This window comes from Leguminivora glycinivorella, chromosome 25 (genome assembly GCF_023078275.1).
Source record: "Leguminivora glycinivorella isolate SPB_JAAS2020 chromosome 25, LegGlyc_1.1, whole genome shotgun sequence".
Lineage (NCBI taxonomy): Eukaryota > Metazoa > Arthropoda > Insecta > Lepidoptera > Tortricidae > Leguminivora > Leguminivora glycinivorella.
In genome coordinates this window covers 11,508,054-11,522,890 of record NC_062995.1, presented here as the reverse complement: position 1 = coordinate 11,522,890, position 14,837 = coordinate 11,508,054, and the positions used below count along the sequence as shown (strand labels likewise).

Here is a 14,837-nt window from a genome sequence, read left to right as displayed (position 1 = left end):
TGCGTTTTCGTGTTTGTTTCAATAGGAGGCATAGGAGCACATGTAAACATCTTGATTTTTGAGTAAGACGCTTTTAGCACAATAGTATAACTTTTGAGAGTGAGAGATGATGAGTGCCGAGTCCGGCAGCATGTCGCCGGCGCGCGTGAAGCTGGAGCCCGAGACAGACCAGTGGGAAATGGGTAAGCTCATACAATACTAACCGCGATCTACTCCGGTATCACTACTCACAATAGTCACAATACTTGTGTAATCTGTTGATGCATGTTATTAATATTTATCATAGTAGCGCGCGTTAAGTTTCCTGGAAAACTACTGCGTGCCAGATAAACATCCGTTTATTAGTTTGCCACAATACACACATAATAATAATAATAAAATACTTTATTGCACACTACAGAAGAAAAAGAAACATAATTCAGAACAGATACAACGTGGTAGGTAACAACAGGCGGTCTTATCGCTAAAACAGCGGTCTCTTACAGACAACCTTCAGATAGTCGAGTGGCGATCGGAATAAAATTTACGGGTGGTGCAAAAAAGAATAACAGAAGGCTAGTATCTAAATGTACACATCATATCATCATAAACTTAAGAGTTAATCTCTTATCGGTGGAGTATTTTGCAGCTTTTCCTCTCCTGTGCCAGCTCTTTGACTCTTTGATATGACACGGCCCCTACTTTTTCTTTTATTTGGTCCATGTAGCTGCGTCTGGGCTTTCCTCGACCTCTCTTATGTCGAATCCGTCCCTCCAGAATAGTAATAAAAAAGTGGTTGTGTCGCATCAAATGTCCGCTCTATTTTCCGCGTCTATTTTCAATCGTTTTCAGGATGGCTCGTCTTTCATTTACTCTTCGTAACACCTCCTGATTCGTAATCTTATCTCTCCAACTAATTCCCTCCATTCGTCTCCAGCACCACATTTCAAACGCTTCCATTCTCTTATACACTTCTCTACAATACACACAGAATGTACAAAAAAGATTTCTAATACATTCCAGTGTTTGTGGTCAACAGATGAAAGGATGATGCCTTTCTATGTTTGCTTAAATCTTTTATATTATTTATTATACACCATGTTTAATACGGTAAAGTAGGTAAGTGAGCAGAATAGGTATGATATTACAATAAACAATAATTAGTTATCGGTAACAGAATTATGGTCATGATGTGGAAATATAAAGGACAAATGGTGAGCCTGGTGAGATGGGGTTACATTTTAAGAACTTCTTTTCTGAGTTTCTAATAAGTGTTGTCATAACTTTGTTTTAAAATGGACTTTATTCTTATATACTACTAACTAATAATTGTGGTAATTCCCACAGGAGGTCCTTGGAACAATAGGAAGGCACTTTGGTTTATCCGAACGTTATTTATTTATAATTTATTAATATATATTTACACAAACATGTTTACATCATGAGTCCTGTCAAAAGAGTGTCGTTTGAAAACTCAAAAGTCTGCACATAGACAACTGAGGTTCCAAACTTAAAATTGGTCAAGCATGAGTCGATTGCATATTCAACCTTCACAATAACACACCCCCTCAATCGACTCTGCTTGAAGCGTTAGTACATACTTTACAACTTTTATCTAATACTTTACAACTTTTATTTAAAAGGCCACAATCTCATTTCCAGAACAATATTTCAAAAACTTTCATCACATTAGTTTGCCAAAAAACAAAAGGTTTCAAAAAACATTATCATCAAATATTAATTAGTACATATCTACATGTACTCTCATATAATATAAACTCCCACTAATCGACACATCACTACTAATATATAAATAAGTAGTTAATTATTCAGCTTCTCGCCTCATATTATTCTTTATTCTCCCACTCGATACATCGCTACAAATATATAAATAAACAGTTAATTATTCTACTTCTCGCTTTATATTTATCTTTATTCTCCCACTCGATACATCACTACTAATATATAAATTAACTACATCTATCTCCCTTATTTATTCCACCTCTCGACTCATACTTATCTTTATTCACCACCGCTCGATACATCATTACTAATTGCCAAATATATATTCGATTATAAAATTTACGTATCCTTCCCTTCTCTAAACAAATACTAAAATACTAAAAATTATAATAATATTTGGAATAAATAAAATTTAGAAAAAATACTTAAGGATAACTTCAGAACACTGTGTAAATAATGACTAAATGAATGTGTGGTTTTACTCTTTTTTCAAGTTCGTTTGTTGGTTGCTTTTATATTGATTCACTTACCATTAGTACACTTACACCCCCTTAAGTGAATCATTATTAAGCACCCCTTAATTCTAACTTTATTCCATGTTTCCAGAATCCTCAAGTTTTCTTTCAATACACATTCCTGTATTATTTTTACACACCCTATAAAAACTTACATACTACGATAATTATAAACAAACCCCGACATGAGCCGAAAAAATAATTAACGTTCACTTTAGCCCGCACTTATACTACACTCAATGACTCATTTTAGCCACAATATCACTAAAACACTAATCTTCGTTGACATTTTTCAAACTTTACAGCCGGTAAACTTTTAGTTAGTATATCAGCCAGCTGTGATCCCGTCGGACAGTATTTAACTGTAATCTGATTTTCGTCAATTTTCTCTTTTAGGTAATAGTATTTTACGTCTATGTGTTTGCTTCTTCTCCCCATGATTCCTTTTTTCATAAGCCAAATTGCAGATTGATTATCTACTCTCATCTCAACTTCTAGTTTTTCCTTGGTTATCTCAAAAATCAGATCCCTTATAAATAGTAGTTCTTTACAACATTCTGCTGCTGCTATGAATTCTGCTTCTGTGCTGCTCAGTGCGACTACTGATTGTTTTCTTGAGCTCCATGCCACTGGTCCACCATTCAGCCAAATCACAAAACCAGAAGTGCTGCGCCTAGTGTCTGGATCTCCCGCGAAATCCGAATCACAATGACAAGATTAAACGAACTTACCTGAAGTGAAGTTCAATCTTGATTATATGAAGTATTTTGTCCTGGATATAATAACATTGTAGTTATCCCGCGCCAGCGCTACAAACCTCGCGAATCGTTTATAGATGCCAAAAAGAAAAGAATTGACACGAACTGTCACCCTGACGTTTCATATAGTTTAGAGTAATCACGCACTAAATGGGAAGTGACCATGGACTCATGGTTACTCGAGGAGGGTGGGACTATCCCTATCAGGACAAAATACTTCATATAATCAAGATTGAACTTCACTTCAGGTAAGTTCGTTTAATCTTGTCATTATATTTGTATTTTGTCCTGGATATAATAACATTGTAGATGTTTAGAGGTAATGAAATAATTTACAAAACAATTTATCTCAGAAATCCACTCAAAAAGCCTACAATCTTGTATTCCTGACAGGCATTATGGTTGTATATAATAATATACATATATCATGGATCAAATTGTATCGAAAGTAAACTAAAAAGCAATAGCATTACTTGCTATGTGAAATATTTCAGGTAGAATTGACTCGAGGAAAACAGTCTGCAGGGTCTATCCTGCTATTGTAATAGGTCCTTACTAGGAGCAACCTGTGTGTGCAACCCATCTACTGAGTTAAATATCTTAACCTGTATAACAAATATTGATATCTAATATAATATATTGGTAAATTCCAGTTATCTGAAGCATCCCATGCGTTACCAAACCTTTTATTCACTGTTAAGCAGTGTCTTCATGACTTTTACCTTAGGTGTTTAATGTGAGACATGATAATTATAATTTGTAAAATGAAAAGACATAATAGAGATAAATTAATACCTAATCATTTAGTATTAAATAGTCTATAAAACATACATAAAAAGAAAACACGGGCATTGTGTGCTTGTTACCCTTGTCAATTATTTAATATGTTCGACATAAATGATATATATGAAGTCATAGTTATACCTTGTGTATTTATATTCCATACAAACATAGCCTCTGGGTATCACCCATTGACCTAAGAATATGAAAGGTTTTATTATTACTCTTTACATATATATAAACTTCAGAGGATATCACTGTCCTCGATAAACTTATTTTACCCTACCTACCTACCTATACCTACTAGCCATATATATGAATAAATAAATAAATATTATAGGACATATAATAATAATTCGAGACTATAAGTTTCAAAGTCTTGATTTAATTGTCAATAAGTAGACTGACCTTGTATCTGCTGTATGCAGGTACTAATCGTTGATTGTATATAATATTAATATTCTAAGATGGGAGCAAAAATATTTTCCCAGTCCTGGTGCATCCTGAGGCATGTTTGGAGCTGAAAGTCCATTACCTAAACCTCTATTTAAAACCTTTGTCGCTATACGTTGACTTGAGTATTTAGACCAGATAGCCTCTGTTTGGTTTTAAAAAGCATTATTTAAAAGTCGTCAATTAATCACTTAACCAAGCAAAATAGTCCCTTACTTACAAACTATACCAAGTAGTTAGTCCGTTACTTCCCAATTAATCAATTAACTTGCTAGCTTGCTACCCTAGCTAAACCTAATTCCATTGTGTTGTATTTTAATAATTTATGTAATGTTTATATATATAGGTATATTTAAAAATATGACGTTTTAGGTATTAATCACTATTTTACTTATTTGTTCTAGTATTTCTCACAAAAAAGAAATTTATAACACAATACTAAACGAGGTGGTAATCACTAGCAGGACAGCATTATATATAGAACATATAATGTAATTATTTAGGGGCTGTGATAACTTTAACCACACTCTTATGTTGATGTTTTATGCTTATGTCTGCAGTAAGATTAATAAAGATCATAATTAGACAACAAAATGTGCATAAGCTCCTTGAGATTAGCAAATCCTATACAGATATTGTGGAAAACAGCAAATAACAATTCTCATTAAATTTAATAATTACAACTGTATACAATCCCTTCTGTTTCCAATATATTGTCATGTCTGTAAATATGTTCTACTTGAACAGACTAATAAGCTTAGGTTGGACCTTTAATCGATGACTAATAGAAAAGTATCTTAATTAGATAAACAAAATGATCCCTTATGGATCTTATTAGGTCTAAAATTAAATTATTATTGAGATATAATAATAAGATAATTAAATTGATTGAAGTAATCAATAAATGAAAGTAGTATATAACAATATATTGCTCATTATGACAAAAACATTTATAGGTATTAACAAAATCAAATCCTCTTTCCTGGTCTACTATAGATAATTGGGTGGTCACTGGTCACCCACCCAAGAACTGATCTCGCCCGACAATGCTATTTTGTGATAATCCACGTGCAGTGGGTGTTATCTTATCATCATATCAACTTTATCCCCCAACCGTTTAAAGTCGGTATGGTATGGAGTAGTTTCTAAAATAAATTTTGAAGTACATACCAGTTACAGTGCTATTTATTCAAAGACCTCAGGATAGTTAAGACTCTAATAATTAAAATCTAATGATTTCTGCTATATTTGGAAAACAAGTCTGTGTTTGAACCAAGATCTCAATATATATAACTATTTCATACCAACTCAATAGAGTGGACTTAGCTAAATCTTTCTAATTATCAACCTACATACTTTACTTGATCCATTGACCCATTTCTAACTTTATATGACAGCTGAATACAAAATGGTCACTATTGGCATGAGCTTGTGCTGAATCGCACCCTATGATAGCTAAAAAACATTGTGATAGGGCTCTAAACCATTGCAGGGTAGATTGTACCCTTGCCATATGAAGACATACAAGTCTAACATTTAAATGAGAGTTTGAAGCCTTGGGATTGCTAGGTATTTTTATAATAATTAAATATAATTTTGTATTAATATGAACATCTCACTTAACCAATTTTTGTATGCTTATTCCAATGACTGATTCTGGTTGATCCCAATTCCAGTGTACCTTCTTTACCTATCCTTTTATACTTAAAACAACATATTGAATAATAATTCAAAATTTGAAAACAATAATAAAGTTTTAATCACATTTTATTGACACTTTTTTTTTTTTTTTTTTTTTTTTGAAGTAAAAATAAATAAATTAGTAACATTTCATTAACTTCACCAAAGCCAGTTGAGCTATAAGATCATAAAATTCCAATGGTCAACTGAGTCATCCATTCTAACAATTTTTATCAAAAATTGTCATTTAAATATGCATCATGATACATATACTTATGTTAAAGTTAAAATATATGGAGCGAGCAGCTCCTAAGCATATTATGAGGTTAAGTTATGATTGTGACATTTATACTCTTTATGAGGGTGCCAAAATGATTTTGCAGCACTTAGAGAATTTATTTTACCTTATGACATAACACTAACAGTGTATGTCCTCATATAAATATATATCAATTTGTCAAATTGTACAAAGGGATAAATATAAATAATCATCATTGTAATATGATATGAACTAGAACAGAATTTTCCAGAAATTACCTTTTTACGGCAGTATTTTATTCATTTTATTGTATTACGAAACGAAATTTTGGTTGTAGAGGAGTTATAAAAATTACCTATACTTATAGTAAATAATTTTCTGACTTAACTGAGCCCAATCTATACATAGATTATAGATGTTCAACATAGACCTTACTGCAGAGACCATTTTAATTGCAACTAGAATACTGTTTTATATGTAAACAGTAAGTATATGAGTATGTACTTAATTAGAATACAATAATGTTTAATGTAGCATGCTTGCCTGAGGACAAAATCTTGATCAGATTGTGCAATTAAACATCACTGGCTATAAGAAATTCGTTAGGTATAACTATACCATAACTGTCAGTCATCCCACGGATGAGGAGCATTTCTTGTTCCTTATTATTAGATTTCATTATTGAAAAGTTGGCACACTTGGTTGCCGAACGGGAAAGGCTACACTTGCTAAAACATTTATCCCGTGAATGAGAGTTTACATTTGCTAGCCCCACGGGCTAACAGGAACATTCTTAACTACTCATCGGTAGACTTTATGCCCTTGTAATAAGGATTACAAATGATCAGTTAACAGTCGCCAATAGTACTCTTGCAGCATTGTTGAATATTTGGTAGGCACAGCAGTAGCATGCCTAACACATTCAGTAGCCTCACAGGCATTAGCCTCACAGGCATTAGCCTCACAGGCATTAGCATGTCTTAACACATTCATCCCACGGATGAGAATTCATTATTGAATATTTAGCATATCTGTTTGCCCCACGGGCTAAAGTTACAATAAGAATTTTATTGGGATCCAAATATCTTCATTCCACGAATGAAGCACAATCCGCACGCGAATTGTGATGTCAGATGCATATACAGAACTCCTTTATTATATTTGTCCAACGACAATTGACGATGAATGTATAAAAAACAACCTTACCAAATCTCCGTAGAGGTTAGAATGTGAGGTTAAATATAGGTACTATTTAATATATTATACCTCTATGTTTCCCCACGGGAACACTTTTAGTGAATTTGATAAGTTCATAATTCATAACTAAGGAATGCTCTAGTTAAAAATCCAATTGACAAATGTTGTAACTTACGTTCATCACTCTCATTCCAATATTTATTACATTTCGGTTGCCATGTAAACACCGTACACCACACACATGCTGCACCGTATTTTGCACTGAATAATACCGTTTTAAACATAATTGTATTTATTAAAACTACGAAAAACTTAATAAAAACTAGAAAGCTATTAGTTTGCATCCATCCGCGTGGAGCGCGCGCGAAAATATGGAACGTCAGGGTGACAGTTCGTGTCAATTCTTTTCTTTTTGGCATCTATAAACGATTCGCGAGGTTTGTAGCGCTGGCGCGGGATAACTACAATGTTATTATATCCAGGACAAAATACAAATATAATAACCCCTGAGTACTTTATCATCTTTATTAAAGTGAATCCCTTTTTCTGTTGAGCCTTTCAGAAATCGCAAAATTGTCTTAGCATTATTCAAATCATTTAAATTTGGAGAATTTTGATGCCTCGAACAATAACCCACTTGAAAACTAATGTCTGGTCGCGTTTTATTCGAAAGATATAACAATGACCCTATCATCTCTCGGTAAAGCTCATGAGACTTAGTATCAACCTTTACTGACGGATGCTGTTCTATCAGAATTGTTGGACATTTACATTCTTTGGCATTGTTTAGGTTAAATTTCTTAATGATTTTCTCACTGTATGTTTTCTGAAAAATTTTAATCCCATTTTCATCTTGCTTAATGTCCAAACCAATGTAATTGGTGACTTCATCTAAGACTCTTAGTTCAAAAGCCTTTCTAATTCTTTCTATTATGTACACTAGATCTTCTTCTTTCTCTCCAAGAACTAATCCATCATCGACATATACCGCAAGAATAATCTTCCTTTCACCCTCCATAACAAAAATGCATTGATCAAGTTTCATCTGCTTGAACCCCATCTTTATTAAGAACTCTGTAAACTTAATATTCCACATTAGTGGAGCTTGTTTCAGACCGTATAAGCTCTTGTTTAGTTTGCATACTTTGCCTTCTTTGTTGCTATAGCCTTTGGGTACCTTCATGTATATACATTCTTTCAAGTCTCCATGTAAAAAGGCTGTCTTCACATCAAACTGTTTTATTTTTAACCCTTTTGCCGCTGCAATAGACAGTAAGATTCTTAAAGACGTACTATTAACTACCGGACTGTACGTCTCGTCATAATCTATTTTATACTTTTGTTGAAAGCCTCTTGCAACTAGTCTGGCTTTATATCTGCCATCAGACTTTACTGTAAAAATCCACTTGCTAGTAACTAATTTTCTTCCTTTTGCTTCCTGTTCATCCACAAATGACCACGTCTTATTTTCTTCAAGTGATTTAATTTCTTCTTTTACTGCCTTTTTCCATTTATCCTTTTCTTTTGATTCTATTGCCTCCTCGTAAGTTAACATTGAAGCTTCAGTATCATAATTCATTAAATAATCTTTATATCTATCAGGTAATCTGCGGTCTCTAGCAGGTTGAACTCTTCTATTTTGATTAACATCACTATCAATATTTTGATTTTCAATACTTCCAACTCGATTTTCAACTTCTTCATTATCAAAAAATTCTTCATTCCCATCATAAAATACTTCATTATTTTCTTCTTCTTCAATTGTTTCTATTTCATTTGTTTCATTGTCTTTTGTTTTATCTTCATTTGTTTCGCCTTCATTTATTTCGCCATCATTTATTTCGCCTTCATTTGTTTCGCTTTCATTTGTTTCATCTTCTTTTGTTTCACCTTCTTTTGTTTCATCTTCTTTTGTTTCATCTTCTTTTGTTTCATCTTCTTTTGTTTCATCTTCTTTTGTTTCATCTTTTGTTTCATCTTCACTTGTTTCGCTTCCTAATCTTCTTAAATGAATAACACCTCGAACATTCTCTGCATTTCTACTTCTTACTTTTATTTTTAACATATCACCTTCTCGACTCTTCTCTATATTACTACTTCCTCCAACTCTTCTTGATGTACCTCCTTCTCGACCCTCCTCTCCATTGCTACTTGTTTCAATTCTTCTTAATGTATCTCCTTCTCGACCTTCATTACTGTTGACTCTTCTGACCTGATTTTCTTCCTGCCTGTTTATTTGATCTTCATTTTGTGTTGTGCCTTCTCTAACTGTCTCTTCAGTTTCTTCGTCGATTGTCCAAAGACCTCTAATACTTTCATCATTTTCTTCATTTGTATATATACCTTGCTCATCTTCATTTATTCTTACATCCCTCGCTCTTACAATTGTTTTTGTTTCATCCACCCATATTTTGTAACCATTCCTGATATAGCCAATCAGGATTCCCTTTTTGCATCTGACATCTAGCTTTCGTACACCAGAGTTTATTTTATAATAAGTTGTTGAACCAAAACGTCTTACATGTGATACATCAGGTTTGATGCCAAACCACATCTCTGCTGGAGTTTTGTCTTTGCCTTCGGTAGGACTTCTATTGATTAAGAAACTTGCAGTTATAAGAGCTTCACCCCATAGATAATTTGGAACTCGACCATCGAATATTAATGCTCTCGTTCGTTCTAACAAGGTTCTATTCAATCGCTCTGCTTTTCTATTTAATTGAGGAGTGTAGGGTATTGTTAGATCCATAATTATGCCCTTAGAGCTGCACCAAGACATTAGGTTATTGTTCGAGTATTCTTTTCCGTTGTCGCATCTGATTTTCCTAACTTTTGTATTGAAATGGTTTTCCGCTAAAGTCACAAACTGTTTTATTTTATCAAAGGCTTCACTTTTAAAAGTAATTAAGTAGACAACACAAAAATGTGTAAAGTCATCCAAAAAAGTAATAAAATATTTTTTATTATCCCAAGTGGGAATTTCTATCGGACCGCAAATGTCCGTATGGATAATTTCTAAAGGAAATTTTGCTTTAATTCTATTATTTTTGAAAGGTTTTCTAGTCATTTTTGCTTTAATGCATATTTCACAAAAGTTTTCTTTATGTTCCCCCCAATTTTGATACCGTTCACCAGTTTAGCTAGACGCGGCACATCCGATACGTGACCTAGCCGACGATGCCAAATATCGGCGTTCTCAGAAAGCAAAACCTCGCGAACAGTGTTAGCAGAAAATTCTGTTTCATAAAGACCGTTTCTAGTTTTATATCCCGTAAGAATAATGCGATTATATTTCTTTACAGTTACCTTGTTTCCAACGAAGAGTACAGAAGCTGCATGATCAGTGATTGAACTTACAGATATCAGGTTTCTAGAAATTGCAGGAACATGTAGTACATCTTCCAGTTCAAAACCATTTGTTTTTACTGTACCTATGGCTTGTGCGACGAGGTTCTCTGCATTAGCACATCTTATTTCTACATTTACATTTTCTGTGGAGTTAATGACATCATTATTATAGAACATGTGAGAGGATGCACCCGAATCAATAATGGCTCTAATACTAGTTGTATGCTTCAGTTGTTCACTCACCAGACTAAAAGTGCGACAAAATTTTTCAATGTGTCCCTTTCTGTTACATTTCCTACATACCTTTGTAGAAAAACATTCACTGGAAGTGTGGCCACTTTTATTGCATATTGTGCATTTTTTATTATTACAGAATCTCGCAATATGCCCTCGTTGGTTACAATTAAAACAAATTCTTTCATTGCTTTTCATTGCTTCCTCTGTTTGGTGATTTATATCTGAATTGACTACTATTGAATAATTATTTTCAACAAGCTTAAGTTCTTTTTGAATTCGTTCGATCAAAATATGAATGGTTTGGTCAGACTTCGGAGTTACCTCCCATACAGTCCTGAAGTAATTTAATGTTGAAGGTAAAATGGTCAAAATCTTTTGTATAAGCATGTCATCATTTATTTTATTTGCGGTAGATTCTAGTTCAAAACACATATTTTGCAATTTGCTAATATCTTGAAGTATATCTCCAGTAAATTTGTAGTTATAAAATTCTATAACTCTGAGGTGACTGTCTTTTTCCATTTTGTAATTGAAGACAATATCTAATTTTTCAAAAATATCCTTTGTGGTTGAGCAATTAATCACATAATGTAAAATATTTTCATCTATTGAATTTAAAATATAGTATTTAGCTTTTGCGTCTTTACCTTTATCATCAGCTCCAATTCCTTTTGCATCCAGAAATAATTTAGCTAGTTTTCTCCAATTAGAATAATTCGTATTTAATTTCAAAGTCTTTATGTTGTCCTTGCTGTCCATGATGTAATTTACTTACGGTTTTTCTTTAACTATGAAGTTACTCCCGTTGCTAAGGTTATGTTGTCAACAACTGTGGTTGCTAACGTTATTCTCGCCGTACGAAAGCTGACTAAATAATGCTGAAAAATTGCAAACACTTCCTAGCTTTAAATAAATGATCCTTAACGTTGCGTATGGGCCATAACCTGTGGTAATTCCCACAGGAGGTCCTTGGAACAATAGGAAGGCACTTTGGTTTATCCGAACGTTATTTATTTATAATTTATTAATATATATTTACACAAACATGTTTACATCATGAGTCCTGTCAAAAGAGTGTCGTTTGAAAACTCAAAAGTCTGCACATAGACAACTGAGGTTCCAAACTTAAAATTGGTCAAGCATGAGTCGATTGCATATTCAACCTTCACAATAACAATAATACTATATATAATACTATTAACTATAAGTATTAGTATAATAATAGCACATTATATCAGTTAGAAAACACAAAAATATCATTTTGCATATTATTCTTATCCACGTTTATCCAAATCCGCTTGCATGTGTTGCTTGCTTACGTACACGACGCGCTTGTGTGCACCCCGCGCGGCGTACGTTTGTTAGAAGATTGAAGCTAGGACGTCCGTCGTCTCGCTGATCTGGACAATAAATATACACTTAACCGTGCGAACTACCGGCCGACGGTCGTAGACGTGGCCTTGAACGCATGGACGTCCGATCGAAATCTGGCTCGCTGGATGTTTTGGTCAGCCGAAGGAACGTCCCGTCGACCGTGCACACTGATCGGTCTCGGTCGCGCGTCGGCGGACGTCCGCGTAGTATGTTCCTAGCTTTATTACTAGTTCTATACTGTGACTGAGGGGTAACGTCACGGTCAATTCTTTACTTTATATGTTTCATCTTTAAACATAACTACTGTCCATATATTTCTTCTAATTTTGTGGTGCTTTATTTCGTGCACTGCATAAAATATTTTATTTTACCCTTAAAAGTTATCGGAAATCAATAAAAATAGGCGACTGTGGGATATGGGTTAAATTGTGGCGTAGGCGAGAGGCTGGCAACCTGTCACTGCAATGCCACAGTTTCGTTTTCTTTTAACCCCTTATTTGCCAAGAGTGGCACTGAAACTTAAGTAGTTTGATGTGCTCTGCCTACCCCTTCATGGAATACGGGCGTGATTGTATGTATGTAATAAAAATAGGTTGTAATTTGTTTAAATGTATGTGTGTTATGGCGTAAGCCTCAACATTAACTAATTATTGTGGCCCAATGATCTAAAGTGAATCCTGGCCTCCGAAACGAGAGATCGCCACCTGTCTCGATTCTGCGCAGCTTCTTGCCAGTCACTGACTTGAAGCTGACGCAGGCATAGATACGTAACTTGATCCAATTGTAATTATAAGCGTTTGTTTTAGCCCCTGTGAAGGAAGAACCTGTATTCCTGGATGAAGAGGAGCGCGTGAAGGAGGAGTGGTCGGACAGCACGGCCGGGTGCGGCGTGAGCGAGGGAGCCATGCTGGCCGACTTGTACATCGAGCACGAGGTGAAGGACGAGCTCGTGCTGGGGCCGGAGCGCCCGCACCGCCCCGTAGCCGCCCCGGCCGCGCTATATAATCGTGTCGCAGCGTCCGCTCTCGTGTCCGCCGAGCCCGCACACACACCCAGTGCCATCGCCACGGTTTATCAATGTCACCATTGTGACCAACTGTTCTGGGACAAGTCGGTTTTAAAGAAACACGTACACATTCACTCACCTTTACACGATTCAACAGCAGGAGATTATATTATAAAACGACACGATGGTTTACACAATCATCTGACAGACGATAAACTTTTCTGGTGTAGTCAATGTGACTACAAGTGTAAACGAAAATATAATTTACGATCTCACCTGAAGACTCACACTGACGAGAAACGATTTAGTTGCAGCCACTGTGACTACAAGAGTAAAACAAAAAGAGATTTACAGAAGCACCTGATGGCTCACACAAACGAAAAGCCTTTTAGTTGTAGTCACTGTGACTACAAGTGTAGACGAAAAGCAATTTTACAGTGTCACCTGATGACTCACACAGACGAGAAGCCTTTCGGTTGTAGGCAGTGTGACTACAAGTCTAAAACAAAATCACATTTACAGAGGCATCTCTTGTCTCATACAGACGAAAAGCGATTTAGTTGTAGCCACTGTGACTACAAGTGTAGACGAAAAGCAAATTTACAGGCCCACCTGATGACTCACACGGACGAGAAGCCTTTCGGTTGTAGTCAGTGTGACTACAAGTTTAAAGCAAAATCACATTTACGGAGGCATCTCTTGATTCACACAGACGAAAAGCGGGTTAGTTGTAGCCACTGTGACTACAAGTGTAGACGAAAAGCAGATTTACAAAGGCACCTGATGACTCACACTGGCGAGAAGCCTTTAAGTTGTAGCCACTGTGACTACAAGTGTAGAATCAAAGCACAATTAAAGCGTCACCTGATGTTTCACACTGACGAGAAGCCTTTTAATTGTAGCCACTGTAGCTACAAGTGTAGACGAAAAGTTGAATTAAAGGCTCATCTAATGATTCACACTGACGAGAGGCCTTTTAGCTGTAGCCAATGTGACTACAAATTTAGACGAAAAGCACAGTTAAAGAATCACCTGAGGACTCACACTAACGAGGAGCCTTTGTAGCCACTGCGACTACAACTTCAAAAATAAGCGCGTTACAAAACATGAAGAAACTAAAAAGCAAAAAATAATAAACCTTTGAATTCAGATTTCTTATCGGATTGCAATAATCTAAACATCCAAATTATAAAGAAATCAATTATTTTTGTAGTCGGTACCAGACCTGTTTGTCGCCTGTTTGCCCCACCCAACCATACGCAGGCTGGCTCCGACTCCACACTCGGTCTGTTCGGACTGATACATATAATATCAATATATTATATGTATCAGTCCGAATATATGTACAGTAGTGAAAGAATTATCCTTTAACTCCTAACCATTGAGGAGTTGACCTTCCATCATCAGCTCAGCCACATAAAATTATTACCATCAGGCGTCAATACTGGTGTACCTTTGAAAAATACACTAAAAACATTACATGTGCCTATAACATTTGAAGAGTTCCC

At 35.1% G+C, this 14,837-nt stretch overlaps 1 protein-coding gene across 1 annotated transcript; it reads left to right on the top strand.

Moving 5' to 3' along the window:
- On the top strand, window positions 1-14,717 carry LOC125239166 (gastrula zinc finger protein XlCGF57.1-like). Its single transcript, XM_048146678.1, has 2 exons — window positions 1-182; window positions 13,130-14,717. The coding sequence occupies exons 1-2, from the start codon at window positions 107-109 to the stop codon at window positions 14,392-14,394; spliced, it is 1,341 nt and encodes a 446-aa protein (XP_048002635.1). The 5' UTR covers window positions 1-106; the 3' UTR covers window positions 14,395-14,717.
- The last annotated feature ends 120 nt before the right edge of the window (window positions 14,718-14,837 follow it).

Bases quoted from the DNA above. Each gene is read 5' to 3' on its own strand.
- LOC125239166 (XM_048146678.1), top strand. From the start codon at position 107: ATGATGAGTGCCGAGTCCGGCAGCATGTCGCCGGCGCGCGTGAAGCTG. The intron at 183-13,129 runs GTAAGCTCATAC...CGTTTGTTTTAG, and splicing joins GACAGACCAGTGGGAAATGG to CCCCTGTGAAGGAAGAACCT.